Genomic DNA, 27,412 nt, shown 5'->3' with positions numbered 1-27,412 from the left:
CACCGATTTGTTGGAACGAAGTGGGTGAAGTTCAAATCACAGGACCCGAACTAGTTCAAGAGACAACCGATAAAATCGCCAAGATCCGTGATCATCTGCTGACTGCCAGAAGCCGACAGAAGAGTTACGCAGATCGCAGGCGGAAGCCTCTCGAATTTCTAGTTGGTGATCTTGTTCTCCTCAAAGTGTCGCCCTGGAAGGGTGTTGTCCGCTTTGGGAAGAAAGGTAAGCTTGCACCTCGCTATGTTGGTCCGTTCAAGATCCTTGCGAGAGTGGGAAAGGTTGCCTACAAGCTGGACCTGCCGCCCGCGCTCAGCAATGTGCATCCAACGTTCCATGTATCCAATCTCAAGAAATGTTTAGCTGACGAGAACCTCCACATACCACTTGATGAAGTTCAAGTTGATGAGTCTATGCATTTCGTTGAGAAGCCTGTTGAGATTATGGATCGCGAGGTGAAGCAAACCAAGCGCAGTCGCATCCCTATTGTCAAAGTTCGCTGGCAGTCCAAGCGCGGAGCTGAGTTCACTTGGGAAAGGGAAGATCAAATGAAGATCAAATACTCACACCTTTTCTCTGCGCATCCTACTTCGAGATAAATTTCGGGACGAAATTTCTTAAAGTAGGGGAGACTGTGACATCTGCCCAAATCCGACCCGACCCAGGTACCCGTTTTCGGATCCGTTTTTAAGTTTTAAAATTTGATTTATAATCTTTATAAATTTATCATATATACATATATATATTACTAATAATAATAATAATTCCTTTCCGCCGTCCCGCCCCTTTTTCTCTCTTGTCGCCGTCCCGCCCCTCTGCTTAACCCTTAAGCCTTGAACCCCTTTTCTCTTAACTCTTTGCTTGACCTTTGGTTCTTCCCGCCTAAGGATGTCTGCGCAGCTCCACGCGCCAGACTCCTTACAAGGAAGCCTGCGTGAAGACCAGCTATTCCTGCGATACGCGAGGCGAACTGTTCCCGCGGCGCGCTAAGGATTGTAATTCTTCCCGCGGCGCGCTAAGGAATGTAGTTCTTCCCGCGGCGCGCTAAGGATTGTAGTTCTTCCCGCGGCGCGCTAAGGATTTTAGTTCTTCCCGCGGCGCGCTAAGGATTGTTCTGTCTGCCTTCGCCCTCGCGCACTCAAGCCTTCTCGCGCTAGACACTTAAGTCTTTTCTCCAGTTTAAGCCAGCCTGTATGCTTTTGAAATATCTTACCTTCTGTGCTATACCTGCCAAGGTATGGGCACAGTAGGCCAGATCTGACATCTGTCCGAAAAGTCACTTTCGGCGCAGCTTGCTTACCAACCCTCTTGGTTGTTGGAAAAAGTAACTGGCATAATCTTTTAAAATCTTCTTTTCCATGTCTTGAACAGTACTTTGACTGACCCCTTCCATGCTATGAACAGTAACCTGTCAGCCTTCCCCATCCCCTGCAGCTGCCACCATATCTTTTGCTTTTGGATATCTCTTGCTTTTTGATATCTTTTGCTTTGATTTGATAAGATCTTTTTCCCCAATTCAAGGGATGTGTTCCCTAGGGTTTTCCTATAAATAAAACTCATTTCTTGGATAATTAAACACTTCACTTAAACACTTAGCACTCCCCAAAATCTTTCTCCCTCACTCTCTGCCGAGATCCTCAGCAACGCCTCCAACTCCCCTCTTTGCAATCCGTCTTCTCTTCTTTTCTGCCCGGAAATCTCGGTAAATAAATAATAAATAATAATTTTTTTCTTAATAATTTGTTTAAGTAGCTTGCATATATTCAAGACATAAAAACCAATCGTTAAACCAATAACCTCTTATTTATAGGTTAACTTTCGCTTGTTAAAAGTTGGTTCTTGCATTATCTTTCAACGCACCTTTTACAGGTGAGTAATCTCGTACCTAATCCCTTTTTATTTTTAACGTTTTGGGATGTTCATGTGTTCGTACAACTTGAGTCTTAAACTTGTTTATGAAATTATGTGCGCAAAACCCATGTGTGATGGACGTTTACTAGTGTTGTATATTTGTATGTGTTGATCATTAACCGCTTTGATCGGCCTATTCCGAAGTTTTCATGGATCCATTAGATGAACACGGGAGACCTATTGTTACGATTTTCTTGGTTTGTTTGCACATACACTAATGACTATTTGTTTTTGCTCGATTTGGAGCACGCTATGAACTATGAGCTATGATCTATTTAGGCTTGATCACAATCTGTTTACACACTATGTTGAACACCAGTTATACACATGTTGCGCGCAGTGCTTTGTTATTATCTATTTATATCTATTAAACTTGATTTCTCACCGACACGCAAGTGTTGACGTTTTATTTTAACCCATGTTCAGGTTTGCTGTAGCTGCTTTTGGAAACTCGAGGACACGTAGGATGTTTTCTTTTACTTTGGACCTAGTTTAAAATATAACAAGACAAATTTTATGTATTTGAATATTATGAGTTATGATATGTGATTTATGTTACTTTATGGTGTGTTATGCGCATGCGCAATGAAATGTATTTATTAAAAATTGACACCCAAATAGTGTCACGAGTAATGAAACAATACGTAGCGCCCCGATGTATAATCCGCCATCGGTCGGGGTGTTACATAAGGGCTGCTTTAGTATTCTTGGAAAATGGAAGTATGATCAAGAAGTACAAGTTATCAAAGACGAGGGGCTAAAAATGGAAATCTTAGTTTTGGAACCCATCGCGCTACGTGATGAGCCCAAACTCAAGACCATCACGCTACGCGACGGCCTATGATGACACAGCAACACGTGTCGCGACCAGGGGACACGTGGTAGACGCCAAGGCTGAGTCAGCAGCCACGCGTCATTCGTCTGACATCGCGCTACGCGATGCCCTAGAGGAAGGGACCATCGCGCTACGCGATGGTACCCAAACTCGGCTATAAAAGGGGAGGCTCATGGCATTCCCATCTCACACCTCAAACACCCATTTTCACACATAGTTACCCTCGGTTTGCGTGCCGACCTCGTGGAATGTGTCAAGCTCCGAAGCTCTGACGGTTTAAGCAGTAGTACGCGATATAAAGTAGAAGTGTCGCTCGATCACTCTTAGCTAACTAACTCCAAAGACCCGTACGAGGTAGGGGTTCTGACTAAATTATTATTTTATTATTATAATAATAGCTTAGACCATGGTCGGGGGTATAGCCCGAACCTTGATCACTGTTAAGTATAATATAACTTTTTATAAGCAAAGGTTATAGTTAAATTTTTGTTTTTTAATTATTAAGAAATATACTATTCATTCACACAGGTTATAGATAAAGTAATGTTTCTTCTTGATGAAGAAACCTGACATATAATTAATAAATAAATAAAGGGACTAAAGGTCCACATGTTCTGTACAAACAAATGATTTATCAAGGTTACAGCTATACAAAACAGACTACGGGGTCTGAAGCTAGATCGCAGATCTAGATATTTATACAAATGTTATTCTCGTACTATAGGTCCGAGATAACAGTCAATCAATCAATCAGAAAGCTGAAAACAGAAACAGGAATCAGTAACAGAAATTGATTTACAAACAGGGGTCAGTAGCAGAAACTGATCAATATACATGAATCAGTGTCAGAAACTGATTACAATCATAAAAGGTGAATACGCCCTAAACTTTTACAACTCTTTTAGAGTCTGAACAGTTTGCATGAGATTTACGAATCCTTAAAATTTTGTGTTACAATAATAAGAAACGGGCATACTCAGATTAAGAGTATACATGTGTCTGGATCCATACATACATGATGACTCGAAGTTCCCCGAGGCCATGCATATCATCAAACACGCCTCTAAAGTCTTCAAGACTGTTCAGAGAAATGATATTGTGTATATGATTAATTGTACATGTACTTAGGGTAATTTTAACCCAATTGAGTTGGGTGCCTAATGAGTATTGTCACAAAGGTATTATTATTGTTATGCAATGGTATTATTGAGTCAGTGTCTTCCACTTGCTGTGTGCTGACGTATTTTCCCCCACATTACAGGTAAACTGTAAAGGATAGAACTGACAGGCAAGACTGATAGAAGATTGGAGACATAGTCATTAGAGATGATCTGATGGCTCAGATATTTTATTCAAAATATTATAAATAATTATATTTTGAAATGACTGGTATATAAATCGGGTATTCAATTCCCGAGTTTTCAATATAGTAATATTTTATCCGAAAATACTTCCGCTGGTATTTTATACAATATTCAAACGGGTATTTTGACCCAACATTTTATAACATAATATTATATTTTAAAGACTTCCGCTAATAACCCGCAACTCTGATATATTTTCAAAACAGATACCAACTAACAGGTGTCGCACCCAGGCCCTAAATTGGGTGTGATAATTATAAACATTAGTGGTTATTTATTCTAATATGATTGCCGATATTACACTTATTTATAGACATTTTAGTGGCGAAAAGATGTATAAATTAGGGATGAACATTTGGTACTTGGTACCGGTACCGAAATTGGTATCGATTTGGTATCGTCGGTACCGAATCGGTACCAAAGTTTTGAGTTTCGAGATCGGTACGGTACAGTACCGGTATTTCCCGAATTTTTACCTTCAATACCGGTACCGTACCGGTACCGAACCGAATATTTCGGTACCGGTACTGGTACCAAGATTTGACGATTTTCAGGATCGATATTTTCGGTACCGGTTGGTAACGGTACGGTACCGAACTCATCCCTTGTATAAATTATTATTGTACATCAATTATGGATAGCATGTTCTACTTCAAGGTCATATAGTGAAGAAACACTAAGTGACCCCGGGCAGATTATGGGTAATCTGGGGGCTAAGTAATGTTTCCCACGAAGGTTAGGTCCAGCAGAGTAAGTTGTACTTCAAGGAACCTGCAAAACAGACACCGTAAGCTCGTCACTGAGAAGGGGGGGGTTCCTCCTTGTGACCACCCTCCGGCGTGAGAATCAGTCTATATTGCTCTTTAAATATAAAAGTATATGAATACTATTAGAGCAATTATCAAGTAAGTTATACGAGATAGTAGATGATGAAATGATAATACCATTTGCTGTCTTTTATAGCCGAAGGTGGGTTTCCAAGGGGTTTAGCCGGCCCAACACGCTACCAACTGTAACCTATGCACGTGCCCTACCTGTGAGTGGTGGATAGGTAGCGGCTGACACAGAGCAGGCATGCCGTGCACTCTTCGTCTTCTACCAACTGCAGGCTAGGCACGTGGTCTGGCAGGAGTTGGTGGGCAGGCGGCGGCTATTGGTCACAGTGCTGTGGCGTGCTGTCTGCCACGCTGCTGTCAGTGAGCTGTCGCATTCTTGGTCAGATCTTTTGTCTTTACCTCGTCAGGTATCACGCAAAAGATCCTCCATACAGACTGGCCCATTTTGGCGGGAGTTTTCCCCCTCCCGCCTCTGCTCATTCTTTCAGGTGACACTGAATATTTGTAAGTGTTAAGCCTTATGCGTGTAGCTATGCTGTGCGGGTAGCCTTCCCTGATGGCTTGTATCCGCAACTGCGGGAACAGGCGGGTTACTTTACCATTGGGAGGCTTTTCCCTGCGTATGCAGCTTGCATACTGCGCGTAGGCTTCTCTGAGCATGGTGGGTCCTGCGGGAGTAGATGGTCTTTGCGCAGACATCCCTGTTCAAGGTGAGTCATGCGGGACCAACTGAGCCCTGAAGAAACACTAAGTGACCCCGGGCAGATTATGGGTAATCTGGGGGCTAAGTAATGTTTCCCACGAAGGTTAGGTCCAGCAGAGTAAGTTGTACTTCAAGGAACCTGCAAAACAGACACCGTAAGCTCGTCACTGAGAAGGGGGGGGTTCCTCCTTGTGACCACCCTCCGGCGTGAGAATCAGTCTATATTGCTCTTTAAATATAAAAGTATATGAATACTATTAGAGCAATTATCAAGTAAGTTATACGAGATAGTAGATGATGAAATGATAATACCATTTGCTGTCTTTTATAGCCGAAGGTGGGTTTCCAAGGGGTTTAGCCGGCCCAACACGCTACCAACTGTAACCTATGCACGTGCCCTACCTGTGAGTGGTGGATAGGTAGCGGCTGACACAGAGCAGGCGTGCCGTGCACTCTTCGTCTTCTACCAACTGCAGGCTAGGCACGTGGTCTGGCAGGAGTTGGTGGGCAGGCGGCGGCTATTGGTCACAGTGCTGTGGCGTGCTGTCTGCCACGCTGCTGTCAGTGAGCTGTCGCATTCTTGGTCAGATCTTTTGTCTTTACCTCGTCAGGTATCACGCAAAAGATCCTCCATACAGACTGGCCCATTTTGGCGGGAGTTTTCCCCCTCCCGCCTCTGCTCATTCTTTCAGGTGACACTGAATATTTGTAAGTGTTAAGCCTTATGCGTGTAGCTATGCTGTGCGGGTAGCCTTCCCTGATGGCTTGTATCCGCAACTGCGGGAACAGGCGGGTTACTTTACCATTGGGAGGCTTTTCCCTGCGTATGCAGCTTGCATACTGCGCGTAGGCTTCTCTGAGCATGGTGGGTCCTGCGGGAGTAGATGGTCTTTGCGCAGACATCCCTGTTCAAGGTGAGTCATGCGGGACCAACTGAGCCCTGCTGGGACCTACCTCTTCAAGTCCCCCCAGTCCAATGTTCTTTTCACGAATGTCTAATAAAGTGAGGTGAACTTTTGGACTTAAGCAAAGGGTTTTGAAAAGGGGTTTTTGTAAGGTTTTCCATGGGGGTTCTTCCCGCGGAAGTCCTTGTCACTTGCAGAAATTCCCGAGTTTCCTGCTTGGTCTTTGGGTATGATGCGGGTAGGTCTGTAACCTCCTCGCAAGTCAGGAGCATTGAGTCTTAGTTGTGCGGATTCTCCCTGTGGTTCTGGTAGTTTTTTGAACATAGTGATCAATTATGTTTAAACCACCAATTCCATCTTGGAGCCTCAAACAACGTAGTACTCGATGTTCCCGCTATGCGGGGATATTATTTCCGTTTTCACAAGCATTGCCCAGAAGATCCTTCCTGGTTTCAATTCTCAGCGGGTGCTAGGTATGTGAAGGGTTTTGCCTTTACACTGTACCTGCATCCGTCTTATGGTTACTTTACTTCCAAGGTATTCCTGGCGTCCATTCCCTGCGGGTGCTAGGTATGTGAAGGGTTTTGCCTTTACACTGTACCCGCACCCGTCTTATGGTTACTTGGTTGCCAAATATTTTGGCTTCAATTCCCTGCGGGTGTTAGGTATGTGAAGGGTTTTGCCTTTACACTATACCCACACCCGGCTTATGGTTACTTGTTTGCCAAGGTAAGGGGTATTTTCCCGCTTACTTTTTTGAACCTTAGTCTTCAAATTTTTTAAATTTTGAAATTTGAAGAGTTGGTGGATGGATAACAACCCAATACCTCAAACGTCGTGCGACGGTTTCTTCTGACTGTGTCAGGACGTGCCAGAAGTTATGGCGACATGACATTATGTGGTCATTCCAGTTGCTTTTTCAGGCGCGTGGGCACGGGATTCCGGGCGCGTAGCCGCGAAATCTCTGGCACACGTCCTTTTGACAGCTGTTGCCAGCTTGCCTTTGCCACGTGTCATAATTTCATTGCACCTTTGACTTCTCTCTCTTCCGTATTAATTTCATCGCATTAATTGCGATTACTATATAAAGGGGGAGAGGGTTATTTGCAATTCACACTTTCCACTTTCATCTCTTCTTCTCCAGTAATTTCCGGCGAATTTCTCTTTTCAGTAAAGCATTACTCTGAAATCTCTTCTTTCTTCCACCATGTCTTCTCACGATGCTGATGATCAGAAGACTGCTGGCGAATGCCAGTGTTCTCTTCCTGTCGAGCTGTACCAGTATATCGTCAGGAAGTTCATGCTCGAGTCTCTCGAGCCTGAGTTTCCTGAGCCCCACCATACTGTGTACGATGCCCCTAGTGGCAAGATCGGGGTTTATGCTGCATTCTTTGTCTACGGGAACCTTAGGTTTCCGTTGACAAAGTTTGTGTACCGTGTCCTAGAGAGGCACGGTGTGCACCTGACAGAGGTGCACCCCATGGCCATTGCCAAGGTCCGGCACTTTGAGTGGGTGTGCCGGATACTGGGCTTTGAGCCCCTCGTTGACCGCCTGATGACCTTCTATACATGGAGGTGCATCCAAGGGTGGTACACTCTTACAACCCGTATCAAGGGTTTAAAGATTTGTACCACCGAGCGGAGTCTTCGCTCATGGAGGAGAGAGTTCTTCTTCATATCCGCTCGCGCCATCCCCATCGCTATGAAGTTCAAGAATGGCCAGGCGCTTCCGAACCTTCCCGCCCTCAATTATGAGGAGGCGGAATGGTTCTCGAAGATATCCCGGGTCCAGTCCCCGGTTTTCCGTTTTCCGGAGTCGGCGATGGTGATGCTGGGGATGAGCCGGGTGTGGAAGGCGGCGAATGCGGATAAGGTTCCGATCGTCCTCGAATATGGTTTGAACTCTGTCCCTTATGGTATGTCTTGTTTCTTTTTGCTGACTATGATTTTTTCTAACTTTCTTGTTGATTTCAGAGGGTAACGATCTTCAGTCGCTCCTGAATCCGCGGGAGGAAGATGGTCCTGCGCGGATGGGTACTCGTGCCCTGGACGAGAACGAGTTGCCCATCTTAGAGCAGACCGCGGGTCGGTTCGTGGAGGTTTACCCGCCAGGCCAAGAGATCCTGAGCCACCGACGGCCAGGTAAGCCTATCTTCTATCCTGAACCTCTCAATGCTGTGCCTGCTGCTGGAGTTGACATTTCTTCTTCTGAGGAATTCGCAGAAGGTCCTCCACTGGTGCGGAAGAAAAAGGCTGCCGTCGGGAAAGGCAAGGAGAAGGTGGCCTCTACGGCCGACCCGGTAGTCCTATCTGACTCGGAGTCAGATAATGCAGAGGTGGCGGGGAAGCCCGGTGGTGAGGAGACCACCGCTCCGGAGGCTGTAGGTGATACCTCCGGGGAGGCAGCGACGACGACGGTTACCGGTGTCAAGAGGCCGGCTCCATCGGGTTCACCCCCACTCGTTCGTATGTTCAAGCTCAAGAAACCCCGTAAGTACCCCCATAATTCTTGTCTAGATTTGTTGTTTCAAATAAATTCAACACATTTGCTTGTGCAGGTGCGGATGTTGACGCATTCCAGGGTGGAGTTGGAGCAAGTATTCCCCCGCCAATGACGGTAGGCTCGGTCAGCCTTCCCGAGGCGTCGACCCAGGCGTCTGCGCCTGCCTCCGCTGGTTCCAGCCTTCCTGAGGCTGTTCCAGCTGAGAAGGTGTCTCCGCCGGCCGTGAGTGCAATTTTTACAGCATCTTTCACGGAGCCGGCGGTTACTGTTGCTGAGGAGGTGGCGCCAACAATGGCTACCACAGCGGCTGCCACTATACCTGCGCCACCGGCACCGACGGCCGGACCATCAGGTACGCGCCGGGCTTCCCGCCGATCTATGCCACCTTCCCGTCTGCCTGACCTGTTGGATGGATTTCCTTTAGGTTCAGGTGATGGGTTTGGCGGCTATCGGCCTGTTATTGACCCTACAGGTACGTAGGGTTCTTTTTCCTTTGTATATTTTTGTCATCTTTCCCTAACTGTCTTTGTTTCTTTTGCAGTATCGGATTCCAATGAAGTGTATGTTCCAAGATGGAACATACGCCGAGGAACAACCCTTCGCACCCCTGTGGAGTGCGTGGATTGGGCTCGCCATGCTGCTCCTCATGGTGCGTTGGGGAAGCCATGGCTAGCTACCAGGAGGGTAGGCTAACCAATGAGCTTCGGGTTCTCCAAGCCCGGATGCAGCCCCGCGTCGAGCTGCTTTGTCGTGAAAACGACAAGTTAAAAGCAGCTCGCGCCAAAGAAATATCTGAGACGCGGGCTCTGCGGGAGGAGAACTGGCAGTTGGCCGCTGCTGCCGCCGAGAAGGAGAGAGCATTCAAGGCCCTCGAGGTTGAAGTCCAGGCGCGACTCGAGGCCCGCTCCAAGGCTGCCCAAGCTGTGAATGAACAGCTTCGGCTGGCTAAGGAGACTGCGCGAAACTCAACTGAGAGGGCTGCCAAGGCTGAAGCTGTTGCTGAGCCACTTCGCGAAGAGAATGAGCAGCTTAAATGCAAATTAAAGGCTCTTCAGCATGCTCATGACGCCTTGGCAATGGAAGATGCCAAGAAGCTGCAGGAGATTCTTGACCAGAGGGGGGTGCTTGACCGTACTGAAAGGAAACTTAAAAGCGTCGAAGAGGCTGCCGCCAAGGAAGTTCAACTTGCCAACCTTGATAAAAGCGGAGCCGAACGTGCTTACAAAGAAAGTCAAGCTACCCTCCAATGGCTGCTTCGAGAAGCGTTGCCTCAGGTATCTTTATCTTTTTCTTTACGCTTTCCGCTCGTAATTAGAAAATGTTCTAATTTGTATTCTTTTGTAGGTTGTGCGTCGGGTCCTTTCAGAGACCTCTTATGACGATGCGATGAGCGCAGCCCTCAACGCTTCTCATGAGGATGGGGAGAAGACTGGCTTCCTGCTTGGTCTAGGGTTTGCTGAGAGAGGCTTTCCGCCCTCCAACTTCCCTTTATTCAATGTTAATACTGAAGCTGCTTATGACCAAGCTGTGAACCAGTACGCTTCCTTCCCGCATCCAGTGGTGGAGAAGGTGAATGAAGCTGCTGCTGCTGATGATGGGCTAAACATCCTTAAGGCTTTCCTTGGGCAGCCGCGCTCTGACGGTGCTGGTCCAAGCGGAGGTGGCCCTGAAGCCTGATCCTGAAGATCTTTTCCCACTGCTAGGATAGACTTGGCTTTGTATAGATTTCTTTTAGGCGGGTAGTTACCCAGCCATTCTTGTAATAGATTGTGAAATATTAATCTTTTTGCGTATAAGATTGTTATTTCCTTCCTTGGGTTCCTTGCTTTATAAACTTATGACTTGCATACTTAGTTTGAATTAGCAATTTTCCAAGTGTTTAGAATAAGGACCTTTGAACGTGGTTGATGATGGGTTAAAGTTTTGCCTCCTCTTTCGTGATTGTGCGGGTAAAACCGTCACTTGCACTTGGTAGGATGGCTAATCTTTACCCTCTATCTGACCTGCGTGTAGGTTTTCTTTTTCGAAATTTCTAAGGCATTGAGTTAAACCTTTGAACGTGGTTGATAATGGACTAAAGTTTTCGCTTCCTCTTTCGTGATTGTGCGGGTGCAACCGTCACTTGCACTTAGTAGGATGGCTTTAACTTTAGACCTATATCTGACCTGCGTGTAGGTTTTTCTTATCCTTTTAACGTGGTAGATGGTAAGTTAAGTTTGGCTTCCTTGTTTGTGATTGTGCGGGTAAGACCGTCACTTGCACTTACAAGGATGGCTAAACTTTACCTACATCTGACCTGCGTGTAGGTTTTCCTTAGAACTTTTTAACATTTTGGCGTTGTGTTTATGCGGGTATTGCCGCCTTCCACACGCAACTACTTCTTCCCGTTAGGGAAGTTCATAGGTTACAAGCTATCAATACATCATGAAAGGAGAATCATTTCCATTAGAAGTGGCTCTAGGCCTTTTCTTTACAAGTTGGAATTGATCTACATATAACATTTGCGTAATTGAGCTCCATTCCATGTTCTAGGGATGGGAGTGCCATCGAGCCTTTCGAGCCGGTATGCGCCCTTTCCCAGAACTTCTTTGATAACGTATGGCCCTTCCCAAATCGGGGCCAACTTTCCTGGGCGTTGTTGGTTCGAAGCCTCGTTGTTACGCAGTATGTAGTCTCCTTCATTGAAATTGCAGAGTTTTACCCGCGTGTTGTAGTATTTTTGCATTTGTCGTTTGTAGTTTTCTTCACGCACGGCGGCTAAGTCTCTGCGCTCTTCGGTTAGCATAAGGTCTAACCGTCTTTCCGCATCATTGTCTTCTGGTTGGATTAAGACCCTTGGTGAGGGTAAACCGATTTCGACTGGGATCATGGCTTCAGTGCCATAAGTGAGACTGAACGGGGTTTCTCCCGTACTGGTCTTCTTCAGCGTTCTGTTTGCCCAAAGGACGTGTGGAAGCTCGTCCACCCAACCGGATCTATGTTCCAAGAGTCTTCTCTTTATGCCTTCGACGATGCTCTTATTTGCTCTTTCCACCTCACCGTTACCTTGCGGGTGTGCCACTGAGGTAAAGGTGTGGGTGATTTGAAGTTCTTTCAGCCACTGCTGTAGCTTCTTGTCAGCAAAGTTGGTGCCATTATCGCTTACCAAATTCTGTGGAAGTCCAAAACGACAAATAATAAATTCCCAAATAAATTTTTTGATATGCTTTGCGGTTGTTTGGGCTAAAGGTTTCGCTTCTATCCATTTGGTGAAGTAGTCAATGGCTACCACTAGGAACTGAACATTCCCAGCTGCTGTAGGAAATGGGCCTGTCACGTCAATGGCCCACTTCTGAAATGGCCACGAGGAAGTGACAGGAACAAGTTCATTTTTCGGGCGATGCGTGTTGGGTGCGTAAAGCTGGCAAGATCTGCATTTTCTGATGTATGCCAACGCGTCCATATGCATCCCCGGCCAGAAGTATCCCGCGTTGTTTAGCTTGGCTACCACAGCGCGGGGGCCTGCGTGTACTCCACAGATGCCTTCGTGAACCTCCCTTAGGAGGTAGTCGGCATCTTGGTTGTCCACGCATCTTAACAATGGGCCAAGAAAGTTACGTCTGTAAAGGATGTCATTGACCAGCTGATAATTCAGTGCTTTACAGCGTAGTTTTCTTGCCTGTGACTTCGACTCTGGTAACGTTCCTGCTTCAAGGTATTTTATTATTGGGGTCATCCATGTTTCTGTACCGGTTTGGATGACACAAATTTCCTTGTGCGGGACTGATGGTGTTTCGAGGAGTTCCACGCGGATGTCCTTTCCCAAGTGGGTGAAGGCCAGTGATGCAAGCTTGCTTAACGCATCCGCAGATTTGTTTTCGCTGCGCTTGACGTGTATCACTTTACAATCATTAAAATCGCGCATGATGGCTTTGGCCTGGGCAAGGTACAGGGCCATTGTGTCGTTCACAGCCGTGTACGTCCCGTTTATTTGGTTTGCCACTAGCATGGAATCTACATGGGCTTCCAAATTTTTTACACCCATTTTACGCGCAATCCTCAATCCGGCCAGGAATGCTTCATATTCAGCTTCGTTATTCGTACTTGGAAAATCCAGCCGAATAGCATAAGTATATTCCTGGCCTGCTGGATTTGTTAATTTTAACCCTGCGCCTGAACCCTCGTTACTAGCTGCTCCATCAGTGTAGAGTCGCCAGACCTCATTGATTTCGTGTGCTGGGGGGGGTTGAACCTCCTCCTGACACTCTTTCTCCCGTGAAGCGGGGACTTCTGCAATAAAATCAGCCAGGACCTGGCCTTTAATGGCTGGTCTCGGCTTGTATTGAATCGCATATTCTCCCAATTCAATTGCCCATTTGGCTAGACGTCCCGATAACTCGGGTTTGCCTAGAACATTTGAGAGTTTGAAGTTGGTGAGAATAGTGATTGGGTGACCCTGGAAATATCGTCTCAACCTGCGTGAAGCGTGTATAAGTGCCAAGACTAGTTTTTCCAGGGTAGAGTACCGGGTTTCCGCGTCTGCCAGCACGCGGCTAACATAATAGATTGGCATCTGGATGCCTTTTCGTTCTACAAGCAGGACTGCCCCGGTTGCTCTATCTGTTGCGGAGAGGTATAGGATTAACTCCTCCCCCGCTTGTGGTGCTGTGAGTGTTGGGAGTTCGATCAGGCGTGATCGAATCTCCTGAAAAGCTGCTTCCGCTTCTGGTGTCCAGCGGAAGTGCGTTTTCTTTAAACAATTTCTTAGCGTTGACACAAAAGGGAACGACCTATCCGCATGGTTTGCCAAAAAGCGGTTAAGCGCGACTAGTCGTCCATTCAGTGTTTGAGCCTGTTTTATGGTGGTAGGTGATTCCATTTTGACAATGGCTTCGACCTTTTCAGGGTTCGCTCTGAAGCCATCTTTAGTAATAATGACTCCCAAGAACTTCCCTTCTTCCACCCCAAATGAACACTTGCTCGGGTTGAGCTTCATGTTTATCTTTCTGAGCGTGTTGAAAGTTTCGTCAATGTCTTTCAACATCGCCTCTGGCTCGGGGCTTTTGATGACCAAATCATCCATATAGACTTCCAAGTTTCTCCCAATTTGGGCGTGAAACTCTTTGTCCATTAGTCGTTGGTACGTGGACCCCGCGTTCTTAAGTCCGAATGGCATCATTTTATAACAAAATGTGCCATCGGGCGTCCGAAAGGCGGTTTTGTCCTGGTCATCTACAGCCATGTGGATTTGATGGTACCCCTTATACGCATCCAAGAAGCATTTAAGGCGAAATGGTGCCACCGAATCCACCTTGAGATCAATTTCTGGCAACGGATAACAATCTTTGGGGCATGCTTTATTCAAATCTTTGAAATCTATGCACATGCGCCATTGTTTGTTATTCTTCGGTACCATTACGGGATTTGCAACCCATGTTTGATATTTGCTAACGCGCACGATGCCCGCGTCAAGGAGTTCCTTGACTTGGGTTCTGCACGCGTTGGTTTGCTCGGGCCCCATTACTCTGCGCTTTTGTACGATCGGCGTAACGGCCGGATCGCATTTGAGCTTATGCTCTGCCTTACCCCGGGGTACACCAGTCATGTCGGCTGGTGTCCACGCGAAGATGTCTGCGTTTCGCTGCAGTAAGCGCTTGAGTAAGGTGCGTGTTGGATCAACAATTGTCGGGCCAATGGTAACGGCCTGATCGGGATATTTCCCATTGAATGCCCACTGTTCAGGTTCAGTGATGGTTTGTTTGGCCATCTTCGGTTTGGGTTTAGAGGAGACAGATGCGATGCATACCTGGGGAATGCCTGTGATCATCGCTACGCCTTCAGTTGTTGGCCATCCCATCATGCCGTGGACTGAGGATACCACGGCGTTGAATCTTGCCATCCCGTCTCTCCCGAATAGGATGTCATACGTATGATGTGGTTTTTTCATTACAACAAAATCCACATCCTCCGTGCGTGAATAATTCCCATCGGTGAGAGTGACGGGGAAAGATAGGATGCCCAAGGGAGTGTTCATGCTGCCGTCAAACCCTTCCATTGAAGCGTAGACCGTCTCCAGGCGTTCCTTGTCTTCATCGTCGAGCTTGTCGAAGAACTGCCTGTACATCACTGTCGACGATGCGCCATTGTCAACGAGGGTGCGGGAGGTGATGTAGTGCCCCAGCTGGCTTTTAATGACAATGGGGCCTTCTTTGTTTGGGCCTCCCGGCACTCGCGGGAAGCGCACTTCTGCTTCCTTCCATGCGCATGGTTCGGTTATCGGTCTCTTTCTTCCTCTGACCTTACCATGGACCATGTTGATGCTAATGTCGACGGGCTTTCGTCCGTTACCCCTGTACCTGTTGTCGTTCCTTCCTCCCTTCTTGATAGATGCCACGAGGTGTGCGAGCCTCCCATCCTTGACGAATGTCTCGACGATGTCCCTCAAGGATGTGCACTCCTCAGTGCTATGGCCCTTTGTCCCATGGAAGTCACAAGACTTGCTTTGATCCGCATTGGGTTTCTGTCGGATCGCTGGGGCTTTTGGCCATGGTAGTTTTTCCGTGGCAAATATCTCCGTGACGCTCTTGGTGAGTGGCGTCCAACGGTTTTTCCGGTTCGAAGGGTGCGTGTTGTCCCTTCCGCCAACCAGAGGGCGAGAGCTTGAGGGGGTGTCAAAGTTTATCCTTGACTGCCAAATACCTTGCCGCCTCTTTTTGTTTAGCCGGGCGGTTCTCACATTGTTCTCCCTTGTCCTCTGCGTGTAGAGGTTTGTATTCTGGGGGAGGTCTCTTCCCAGCTGTTTCTCCGTTTCGGCAAAGCGCTTGGCTGCCGTCATTATGGCATCCCACGTGGATGGCATGCCGTCTTTACCCGTCAGAGTGCGGATGAGTTCTGGGTATTCAGCGCCCTGAATGAAAGCGGCGCGAACGAGGTCTTCACTGATGTTGCCCAGACTCAGCTTCTTGGAGTTGAAGCGGGTGATGAAGTCCAGTAAGGATTCATCCTCTTCTCTCACACAGTTGAGGATCGTCCACTGCTCCTCAGTGTGCTTCCTCTGTTGACTAAACTGTTGACTGAACTTGTTCTGGAAGTCTGCCCAGTCATAAATGTGGTGGACCGGTAAACGGTCAAACCATGCTCTGGCTGCTCCTACCAGAGTCATCTGGAACATGTAGCACCACGTGGGTTCCGTCCAGTTACTGACGGTTGCCCCCGCAATGAACCTGTTCAGATGGTCATCTGGGTCGGATATACCATCGTATGTGCCAATATTGGACATTTGTTTGGCACTCCCCGGGGCGATTGCTTCTGCAATGTCCCTTGCAAATTTTGACCTTCCTGCGTTTGTGGCAGTAGGTCTAAAGGCCTTGGAGAAGTCACGCGAGCTTTTTTCCGTGACTGGTTGGAATGCTTCCCTAAAATTCCTTTTTGGCTGGGGATCCGTTTCCTTACGCTTCCCTTTCGCCCTATGGCGAGGGTTCGCGTCGGTGTCAGAGTCTTCCCTCTCGGCGTCTGAGTACTCGTACTCACTACTCATGTTGAGGTGCTGGCGAGTACTACCGAATTCCTCAGCTTGTTGGACTGAACGCAAGCGTTCGTCCAACTCAGCCTGAAATTCTCTTTGACGTGCCTCGGCCCATGCCTTCACTTGATCAAGTGTTTGGCGAGGGGCTCGAGTTCGTTTTTCCAGCTGGGCATCAGTGAATCCCAGTGGAATATTTACTCCACTTGCCCCTACATGAGTGACTGGGGTAGTGTTCGTAAAATGTACTTCACTTGCCCCAGCTTGGGTGGCTGGGGTAGTGTTTGTAAACATTGTGTTGCCGGTGTTTACCCCAGTGGCTGGGGTTGTGGTTACCGGAATTTCTCTAGTCATCTTGGAAGTTTTGAAAAACTGGAGAAAGATGTAGTTCTAGCTTTATGCACGGATGGCGCCAATGAAGAAACACTAAGTGACCCCGGGCAGATTATGGGTAATCTGGGGGCTAAGTAATGTTTCCCACGAAGGTTAGGTCCAGCAGAGTAAGTTGTACTTCAAGGAACCTGCAAAACAGACACCGTAAGCTCGTCACTGAGAAGGGGGGGGTTCCTCCTTGTGACCACCCTCCGGCGTGAGAATCAGTCTATATTGCTCTTTAAATATAAAAGTATATGAATACTATTAGAGCAATTATCAAGTAAGTTATACGAGATAGTAGATGATGAAATGATAATACCATTTGCTGTCTTTTATAGCCGAAGGTGGGTTTCCAAGGGGTTTAGCCGGCCCAACACGCTACCAACTGTAACCTATGCACGTGCCCTACCTGTGAGTGGTGGATAGGTAGCGGCTGACACAGAGCAGGCGTGCCGTGCACTCTTCGTCTTCTACCAACTGCAGGCTAGGCACGTGGTCTGGCAGGAGTTGGTGGGCAGGCGGCGGCTATTGGTCACAGTGCTGTGGCGTGCTGTCTGCCACGCTGCTGTCAGTGAGCTGTCGCATTCTTGGTCAGATCTTTTGTCTTTACCTCGTCAGGTATCACGCAAAAGATCCTCCATACAGACTGGCCCATTTTGGCGGGAGTTTTCCCCCTCCCGCCTCTGCTCATTCTTTCAGGTGACACTGAATATTTGTAAGTGTTAAGCCTTATGCGTGTAGCTATGCTGTGCGGGTAGCCTTCCCTGATGGCTTGTATCCGCAACTGCGGGAACAGGCGGGTTACTTTACCATTGGGAGGCTTTTCCCTGCGTATGCAGCTTGCATACTGCGCGTAGGCTTCTCTGAGCATGGTGGGTCCTGCGGGAGTAGATGGTCTTTGCGCAGACATCCCTGTTCAAGGTGAGTCATGCGGGACCAACTGAGCCCTGCTGGGACCTACCTCTTCATATAGTTTACATAATGAGTGGCTTTTCTCACTTTGGCTGCCTAGTGCAACCACAATTCAACATAACGAGAGCCATTCTTTTAGTTAAAACTCGTTGGTAGAAGTATCATGAACCTTGAAACCATGGCTGGTCAATTTGATAAGCAAAATCATAGAATTTAAGCCATTTAAGTATAAATCACCATGTCACTAGCTTATACAAATAACCACAAATTCACTAGGATCAACCTTTAAACATATTCGGTGTTAGTTTTAGAAACACAAGTTTTAAGATGCCACTCTAGGTAAAAGTGGATCAATATTCATGTTCTTCATATTTCACACACTCATTCCAGAATATTAATTTAGTTAAATGGTACATTTACAACCTCTAGCTTCTATTTATTAGTCATTTAACCCAAAATACTTAAACAAAAACAAAACTTCGTAATTTAAGTAAAAAATTTTTTTACTTCAATTCATTCTAATCAAATAATATCACTGCATAATTTCACATGCGAATTTTGTGATTTGGTAAGTCTTCCCCGGCAAATTAAAATTCTGTCATTGAAATTCGATAAACTAACACATAATTAATAGGAGCAGAATTTATTAAGTGAGACATGTGTCAAATCATCAACTCTCTTACGTGAGACAAATGGAACTTGTTACGAACTCCACTCACTTGAAACAGAATAACACCTTTACGTACATTGACCTTGTGTCCCCAAACCTCTTAGTTTACATGACACACAATTTATTTCAACATTTAACATCATTTTTTAATATTAAGTTATTGTATATAAGGGTGGAGGGTCAAAAGTTTAATGTATAAAGTCTCATATTTTATGATTTGGACTCTCTAGTTGGAGCCGGTAGACAAGAGAGGCTTATAGTAAGGTTGGGAACACCAACCATCTATAAAGAATAGATACTCTAAGCTGATGTGGAGATGAGAAGTCTGACAAGTGCTCCAGTCACTAATTTGTTAAGAAAAATAATTTCATCATGTAATATGGCTTTGTATCTACTCACTAATTTAGAAACTTCATAAATTCAACTCACTAAATAATAGGAATCTTTACTATTATACTCATTTTATAGTCTATAAGGAGACTGGGTTAGTAATATCTGTTCATAAATTATCTTTTACTTTTATGTTGAATATTATGTAATTGTGTTATTAACCAGGGCCGTCTTTAAAAATATAGATCTTGAGGACCCCTAATCCATCTATTTGGACTAATATACATATACATTTAATTCTTGTCTGAAACTAAATAGGCTTTTATTGCACATTTTGTAGTTGGGTTTAAATTTAGTTATGCCTTTTAAAAAAAATACTATATATAAGCAAAAAATAATTTACATGGAATATACGTATATAATAATATGGGCAGCAGCTAATAAAAAGAAAGGAAATTTTGCTTAAAAAAAGAGAGTCCAAAAGTGCAAGCTCTATGTTTTAAACAAGGCTTCTTTCACATTGCAAGCAATGCACTCTACTACCAGCTAAGCTACATGATATTTATAGTTCCAAGCTTTTGTCTATAATTTTATTATATGTTATCTTGAAGTTGAATTTTTATTTTGGGCCCTGTGTGATGGCTTGGCCCGCATATGCTTTGGCTCAGCCATGCTACTAACAAAAGTTTGGTTTGATGAATAGGAAAACCAAATTTGGTGTAAAATGACGTGAACACACTATAAAGTTACATCATCTTGATATTCTGGTAATCTGGTTAAAAATGATTTAAACAAGTAATGTTTTTGGTGGTCTAAACAATAACTTAATAGGCTCGTCATGGTTCTACTGATCCTTTTCAAGTTCTAGACCCGATCATGCAAGTTTTAACCCTTGAAGTCATTAACCATATACAAGTAACCGTGTTGGTGTTGGTGTGGGATTGGTTTTGGCTACCGGTTTGGTCAGTATGGCAAGATGACATACCTTTGTTCACATAAGCGTATGCGAGATAACATGAAGTGAGGGGGGTCGCATGGTCCATGGGAGGAATTGTGTTGGGAGTCGGTTTGTATAGGCAATTGATGAAATAGGTGCGGTTGGAAAAATGATAACATGAAATGAGGAGGGTCGCATGGTCCATGGGAGAAATTGTGTTGGGAGTCAGTTTGTATAGGCAATTGATGAAATAGGCGCGGTTGGAAAAATGGTCCTTGCACGCTGGTATCAATTGTTTGACGAGACGGGCCTCTATTGAGGCGGTGTAAAGCCACTTTTTAGGTGCTGCATATTTTGGTTATGGGAGGATGTAACATGTCAACAAACAAGATACTTCCCTTACAAAGTACAAAAAGGTTCTGCATTTGAACAAGTTTTTTCCCATCAACAAAACCCCAGTTTTCTGCAACTAAACATAGTGTCACATGCCCAATTGTTCCCATGAACTGTGTTACAACTTATCAGAACCTGACACTAGACCAGATTTAGCCTAGAATGGTGATCTCATTTTGGAACTTTGGCCACCATATATTATCATTAAAACCGGTTAATTTGCATATACTCAAGCTCAAGTCTTCTCGAGCTTCTTCCACATATAGAACGCCCTTCTAATAACCGAATCAAGTGAAAAACCTTCTGCATAAGCACCAATCGCTGTCAAGAGGTTTGTAAATTTCTCCCCATTATCCTGTATCAAAACAGATTTCATCAAATCAGTGGAATACGAAATGCTCAAAGCAGATGTAACAATTTCGACCAATTTTCTCATTAAATGATTGATATGGGCTATGTTCTATCTCTAACGGGTCAAACAAGTAAAATAAAAAAACCTTTTTACATCAAAAACAGGTCAACAGTAGCCCAAGTGTACTTCTAATACATAAATCCTAAAAAAAAGTCAGATTTGTTCTATGAACGTTTAGGTTGTCAAATGTGATTACAAAAATTTATTTTCCTTCGATAATAATCTGTTGTTTTTTAATTAATAAATGGATTTTAGACAGCGAGCATTTCTAGGTCAACCCAACCCACACTAAAAAATACCAGGGTCAGCAACTGTGTCAGGTTGGCAGGTTGAGTTAATGAACCCTACATGAAACATATTGTGTCAAAAACATCTACCCTGGATGCATTTAAACATGTAAGACACGTTTAACCCATTTATCTAAATGAGGCAAATGGGCTGACGAGTTCCATACGGGTTGGCGAGTTGTAACCAAGTTGTAAACATGCTAAATTAATGTGTTGACAGGTTGATGGGTTGTAATCAAGGTGTAAACATGTTAAATGGGTCATAAACGACATGTTGTAATTAATTGGTTAAATGGGCCATAAACGGATTGGCAGGTCAACGTGTTTAATTAAAGGGGTTACACAGATCACCCTAAAGACAACTCGTTTATTAGACGGGTTAGATACTTAGATATGACAACAAAAAGCATGATTGTTTCCTTGTCTTGTTAGACGGGTTAGATAAGACAACCCTCAAAAATACCCGTTTGGTGACCCAGCCTGACCCGCCCATTTTGTAGCATTAGCTAAATCCTCAAGGATACAGTATATATAATGCACCAACCTCTGGTTTTCTAAATACAAGATCACTGGTGGAAAACGGGACCATATAGTGTGGAAGATCAGAACGTAAAAGGGCCTGCCACAAAGTAATAACACACCTCACATATTATTTTCCACACACGTGCACAGGGTTACCGACAGTTGTTAAGTTATAATGCAAATAGTTATATGTTGCAAGTAACTTACCAGTTCTTTGCTCAACAAGGCCTGCTCCTTATTTGCTATCAAAGCCTACATGTAAAAATATCCAACGAGTTTGAGAATAACCGAGTTGTGAAAGTAGTTTGTTAACAGTATATAATTTCAAAGAAGCATGAAAATAAGCAATCTAACCTTTTTAATTCGTTCCTCATCAACTTGATCAATATTTTGCAACAAATTCTCCAATGTACCTTTAAAACATGTAAACAAGGCAATAAGTTAGAAATATCATCCGTGACACCTCAAATAGAAATAAAATACGCCCTCAATATACCCATTTCAATTAACTAAACCAATAAGCATACGATGGTAAAAGAACACAATCACAGTGAAAGAAATATGAAAATTTAAGAAACAAGAAAAATGCTTTTATGTACCAAATCTTGATATTAGCTGCACAGCATGTACATCCCCAATTCCATCAATCCCTGATTTGAAAACAGCATTCAACACATAAGATCTTCATGATAGATAGATATAAACCGTATTAATAATCATTCTCATAATATATAACAAAAACAACCTGGTATGTTGTCGGATCTATCACCGACAAGTGACTGCACATCCACAAACTGAGAAGGTTGAAGCGTTCCATACTTTTTAGCAAAATCCTCCATTCCAAACGAAGTCATTCTGACAAGAAAATATTAGACATAAGTGCGTCTATATTGATTAAAATTTAACTGACATTACTTGACAAAAAAAAATAAATAAATAATTCATTAATATTAACTCAAAACCACGAGGTGCAATTTGAAGAAGACGTAATGAAGGAGATAATATCTGGAAAAAGTCTTTGTCGGGCGAGACAACTCTGACCTGCAACAAATGAAACTTATTTAATGTATGTACAAGTGTTTCATAATTCATACTAGATTTTGAAGTAACATAAATTAAATAATTTAATTTTAATGAATTTACCTTGAAGCCAGCATCAACACTGCGTACAGCCAAGGTACCAATAACATCATCAGCTTCAACACCAGGAACCTACATTGATAAATGTACACATCATCAATACAAGAAATCATAGTCATAGATTTCAAATAAACTGTTTTATTTTAGACACATTTACATTTTACTTTGAACAGGTCAACCTGAATTGTCTTTTTTATCTCAAACAGGTCAAATAAAATATTAGCGAAAAAGAGGGGCATGCCAAATAATATTGTTGACCAAACTCAATTTTAATGCATACCACTTCTTAGATTGTTTTATTAAAAAACGTAGATAGTTCAGTAATAATATTGTTTTTGTAAGCAAAACTTATGCATTAGTTATTAAAAAATGACGAAGTATTCGTAGCTCAACCCGGCCCATAGGGGTGTAAACAAGCTGAGCTGAGCCCAAGTTCATTTAAGCCCGAGCTTGATTGGTTTAACTTACGAAAGCTTGATATCAGCTCGTTTCAAGCTTTATTTCTAAAGCCCGAGCTTGGCTTGCTTCAAGCTCTATTTCTAAATCTCGAGCACGGCCTTGTTTATTTATTTAGTAATTATTTTATGAATTAATTTATATACATTTATATCCATTTCTATACATATAAAATTATATTTTTTTATGTATAACATAATATATATCACTTAGTTTTATCTTAAACTATATATTATTGTTATTATTATTATTATTATTATTATCATTATTATGCTTATAAATATAAAATTATATTTTTTTATGTATAACATAATATATATCACTTAGTTTTATCTTAAACTATAAATTATTGTTATTATTATTATTATTATCATTATTATGCTTATAAATATTTAAAACATTTAATAACAATTATATAAAAACTGGGCTCAGTAAGGCTCGCTCAATAAGTGAAGCTTGGGATCTTTTATTAAGCAAACTAAGCTTTAGGCTCGAGCTTGTTTAAGCTTAGCTTGATTAGAGCTTTTTGCGAGTTAATCTCGAGTAGCTCACAAACAGCCTGGCTTGTTTGCACCCCTACTGAGAGTCCGATACATAGTGAAATTGTGAAAATGATATGTTTCAACATAAGCCCGTTTTAACCGGTGACCTGATCTACCCATCTTACCTCAATGACTTTGATCGACATGGCTTTAATGGATGCTTTCAGGTATTGAAGGCCCTGCACTATTGTATCAGGAGTAGGTGGACGGTTGCCCTTATATGACGGGTAAAGAGTGTGCCAAAAAGTTTGACCTAAAAGGAATCAAACATGTATTTAACCAACATTAGCCTCACATCAAAAACAATGTTATTAGGTTTTCTCATCATCATAGGAATTCAAATAAACTGACCCCTAAGGTTATTAGTTCTCAGTATATCATAGAGCATATAAGTCCAGAATCCAATAGAATCAAATTGCTATTTTGAATTCAAATTTCAAGAATACACAATTTTGGCACTTTAAAATAGGATTATAAGATAAAAAAAATAAGAGAAAAGCATACCTTTCGCCATAAATTTTTGTGTGGACGATTGAGGCATATTACCAAAGCAAAATCCTGTAAACATAAGTTATTAAAATGGCCTAGATCTATGCTAATTAGCAAACATTATTAGTAATAAAGTGAATCAGCTTCAAGTTTAAGTGGTTTCTATGATCATCTATCAAGCATGTTAAATTAATAGGTACAAATGAAGTAACAGATCATAAGAAAGATGATGATAGATAATCATCCTAAAAGAACTAAAATGCTTGCACTAACAAATTGAGACATTTAATAGCAAAATAGACTTCTCAAGGTTTAAGCCTCACCATCATGATCAAAAACCATTTGCAAGTGAAAATGAAATTATATGTGAGCCTCGAAACCACATAATCAGATAACATTTAAAACTATGGGTTTGACTTGAGATGCATTTGATGTAATTTGAGAGTATATAATGAAAAATCTAATTTCATAGCATAAACAATTTCAAAAGTCCTGTTTGGAGGATAAAGATAAACTACTACGAAAGGAATATGGGAAAAGTAAAAGAAGAGATCGAGGATGCATAATTGTCTCTCTTCATTGGAATAAAAGAAACATAAAAAGGAGAAGACGTGTACCGCCACATGAGATGGAGTAAATTCCAAAACATCAATTATCTGCCAAGAGAAACATCAAAACGAGTATGTGTCAGCTTCATCTATTTTTTTAAATTTAATGAGACAATGTCATAATCTACTCTCTCAAATGTTTGTGTTTCCCATTGGTTGATATAACAATCTTGCCAATTAAACAGTTGATGTGTACCATTACTGTGATTTCTGATGAATTTTATAATAAGCAATGTGGAGCATTTGAGCTTATGGCATACAAAAAACGAGAAAAAAAGAGAGAGCATGAGTTAGTTACGAGTGATAAGGCTGTAGATATAGTCAAGACCCAGTCTCCATTGCCATCAGATGCCCATGATGTAATTTAGCTGGCCACAAATAACAAAAGCAGTCAGCAGAAAAGCAAACATACATTGAATGATGTGTGATTATTACCAAGAAGTTTGTAATAAGATCTGTAGATGATAGAAGTGCCATCGATAAGCATGACTCGACCATTTGAATGATCTGCTTTAACGGGTGAAGCAGATACTAGTTGTGACTTCAAAGCACTTGACAATTTGTGGTAGTCCTAGGTTAACATTTATCATTTATTAACTGAAAAAGAATACCTTGGCGAATCGTATGCGTATGCGAGTGGCCGTGAAGAAGAAGAAGATGATTTGACAAGTGGCAGCAACTCATCTTCAATATCCCTACCCTACCCTAACATTTTCATTTCTTCAATCGTGAATTTTAGTTTTCAACAAGACAGGGTTTATCGGCGTGATTTTAAAAAATAATCGGTAACCAATCTTCGGTTAATTCAGATTCGCTGGTTTGCTTACGTTGGTTTTCGGAGTGGTTAACCGTTTGGTTATTGCTCGGCCATAGCATTTGATACTCATTTTTTTTATATGTTACATTGTTACGTATATAACTAACACTTAAGCGGTGCTGATTTATTCGAAGACTGAAACCGGAACAATTTTATGGAGCCGCCTCTGTTTTAGATGAACTCCTTCGGGGATTTTTTAGAAACTGACAATTTGATGATAGATAACAAAACCCACAATCCAGTTGCACATATATGTGCAATTATTAAAAAATATTATGCAATAGTTATACAAATACAAAAGGGACTAAAATTCTTTCAGCTGCAAATATTTATACTTATACACCAAACATCCCAGAATTTTGCAAACACCCAAAATTTCTATAACCTTTAGACAATTAAGTTACCTAAAACTTCTACAAGTTAATCTGATTTGAGACCATAGCATGAATCATTAAAATTTGTTATGGCCATATTTGCAATGGGCATGTTTGCATCGAACTTGAAGCCATAGAGTATGTCGTTAGATTTGTGACGGTCACTCAGATTCTCTTTCCAACAGGTTTTACCTCATAAATCCATCTTTATTCGCTCACTATCGGTTGCTAAATAAATTACGTCGCTTATTGATCTTTTAAACATAGCTAGTTATTGTTATCACAACAATTCAGCAGCCTAGATTAGTTAAGTTTCATGTAAATTTACTATATTAGCCCAAACCTCATGTCCATGAGCCCAAAACTCATCCGATCAAATAACCATTTTCTTGATTTATGTGGATGTGAATTTCTTTACATAATTTTTTTTATTATAATATCGAATGCTGCAGTAGTATTATCATTGATGAACAGAAATATAATATAAGATACACCATTATAAAGATTGTTATAATATACATGTATTGCTGAAGCATATACAAATGGTAGAGGAACCCGTGGAAATACTCGATTGAAAAATCAAAACAGTTAACACAAAACAAAATTTCATTGGTCAAAATTCGGTGGAATTCACAAGGGGACCCGAATACACGTGGGAGCGAAAAGACGAATTTAAAAAGAAATACCCACACCTTTTTCCTAATAAGGGCGTAGTTGAATAATCGAATTTCGGGGACGAAATTTCTTAACTGGGGGAGAATGTGACATTTATGACAAAATCAGGTATACCTTAGTATTTACATATCGAATAAACGATTAACCGTTTATTATGTAACAAGCAAACAAATAACCAAACGAGACTGGTTATGACCTGGATATCCGGGGGGGGGGGGGGGGAGGGGGCATCTATAAGTGATATACGTATATTAGAAGCTAACATATTGATATTATGGCCAAAGTACATAGCAAACCAGTTAACGAAAAGATTCTCGTTTAACAATACACTATGACTTTGAATGCGGAAGCTAGTTCCAAAACAAGTATTGAAACATCCGTCAAGCCGAAAAAGACTTACAAAACACTTATTCGAGATGTTTTAAGCAACTCGTGAAAATATTTTGGATTTTCACAACCAAATGTTATGTTTTTATTAATTTACAAAAATTTGGCCGAAAAACACTTGTTTTCGCACTGTTTGTCACACCCGATCTATTTGTCTTGCTAAAAACCGAACCCGAAATAAATTTGGATTCGGGATTTCAAGTTTGGCATGCAAAACAAGACAAATGGACCAATGAGGGCCCAAGGGGACCCCACAAGGGTGGTGGCCACAAGCCTTGCCCCCCCCCCCCCCTCTTTTGTTTTTTGCTTCCTTTTTAAGCAATAATAAACACTTCCAAGTCAAAAATATCTTTCTAACACTTTTGCTCCAGCTGATCTTCTCTCTTTCAAACTTAAAACCTAAGGTAACATGTCCATTTTCATGATTTAAAGTTTGTTTTAACATGTTTATTTACATAAGATTGAAGTCCTTAAAATGATCCAAAAACATCTTTGATCCTAAACATGGTTAGAAATCAGAATCAAATA

General features: G+C 42.7%; 2 protein-coding genes across 3 annotated transcripts in view; one reads left to right on the top strand and one right to left on the bottom strand.

The window, feature by feature from the left end:
- Window positions 1–27,412, top strand: part of LOC143529397 (histone deacetylase 14, chloroplastic-like) — a 165,347-nt gene that overhangs the window by 51,159 nt on the left and 86,776 nt on the right. The window lies entirely within an intron of this gene.
- LOC143529395 (uncharacterized) lies at window positions 20,404–24,358 on the bottom strand. Of its 2 annotated transcripts, XM_077025207.1 has the most exons (11): window positions 24,347–24,358; window positions 24,039–24,092; window positions 23,660–23,787; window positions 22,540–22,608; window positions 22,352–22,437; window positions 22,142–22,251; window positions 21,996–22,046; window positions 21,751–21,809; window positions 21,604–21,648; window positions 21,419–21,493; window positions 20,404–20,530 (listed from the first exon to the last, which is right to left on the bottom strand). In XM_077025207.1, exons 2-11 carry the CDS (start codon window positions 24,073–24,075, stop codon window positions 20,411–20,413), a joined length of 780 nt encoding a protein of 259 aa, XP_076881322.1. In that variant the 5' UTR covers window positions 24,076–24,092; window positions 24,347–24,358; the 3' UTR covers window positions 20,404–20,410. The 2 variants fall into 2 exon arrangements, with proteins under 2 accessions (XP_076881322.1, XP_076881321.1); XM_077025206.1 differs by lacking the exon at window positions 24,347–24,358 and having other exon boundaries at window positions 24,039–24,167.

The sequence above is a fragment of the Bidens hawaiensis genome, unplaced genomic scaffold (genome assembly GCF_021521415.1).
Source record: "Bidens hawaiensis isolate Kalapana, Puna unplaced genomic scaffold, B.hawaiensis_p1.1 tig00008539_1, whole genome shotgun sequence".
NCBI lineage: Eukaryota > Viridiplantae > Streptophyta > Magnoliopsida > Asterales > Asteraceae > Bidens > Bidens hawaiensis.
This window is presented reverse-complemented; position numbering and strand designations above follow the sequence as displayed.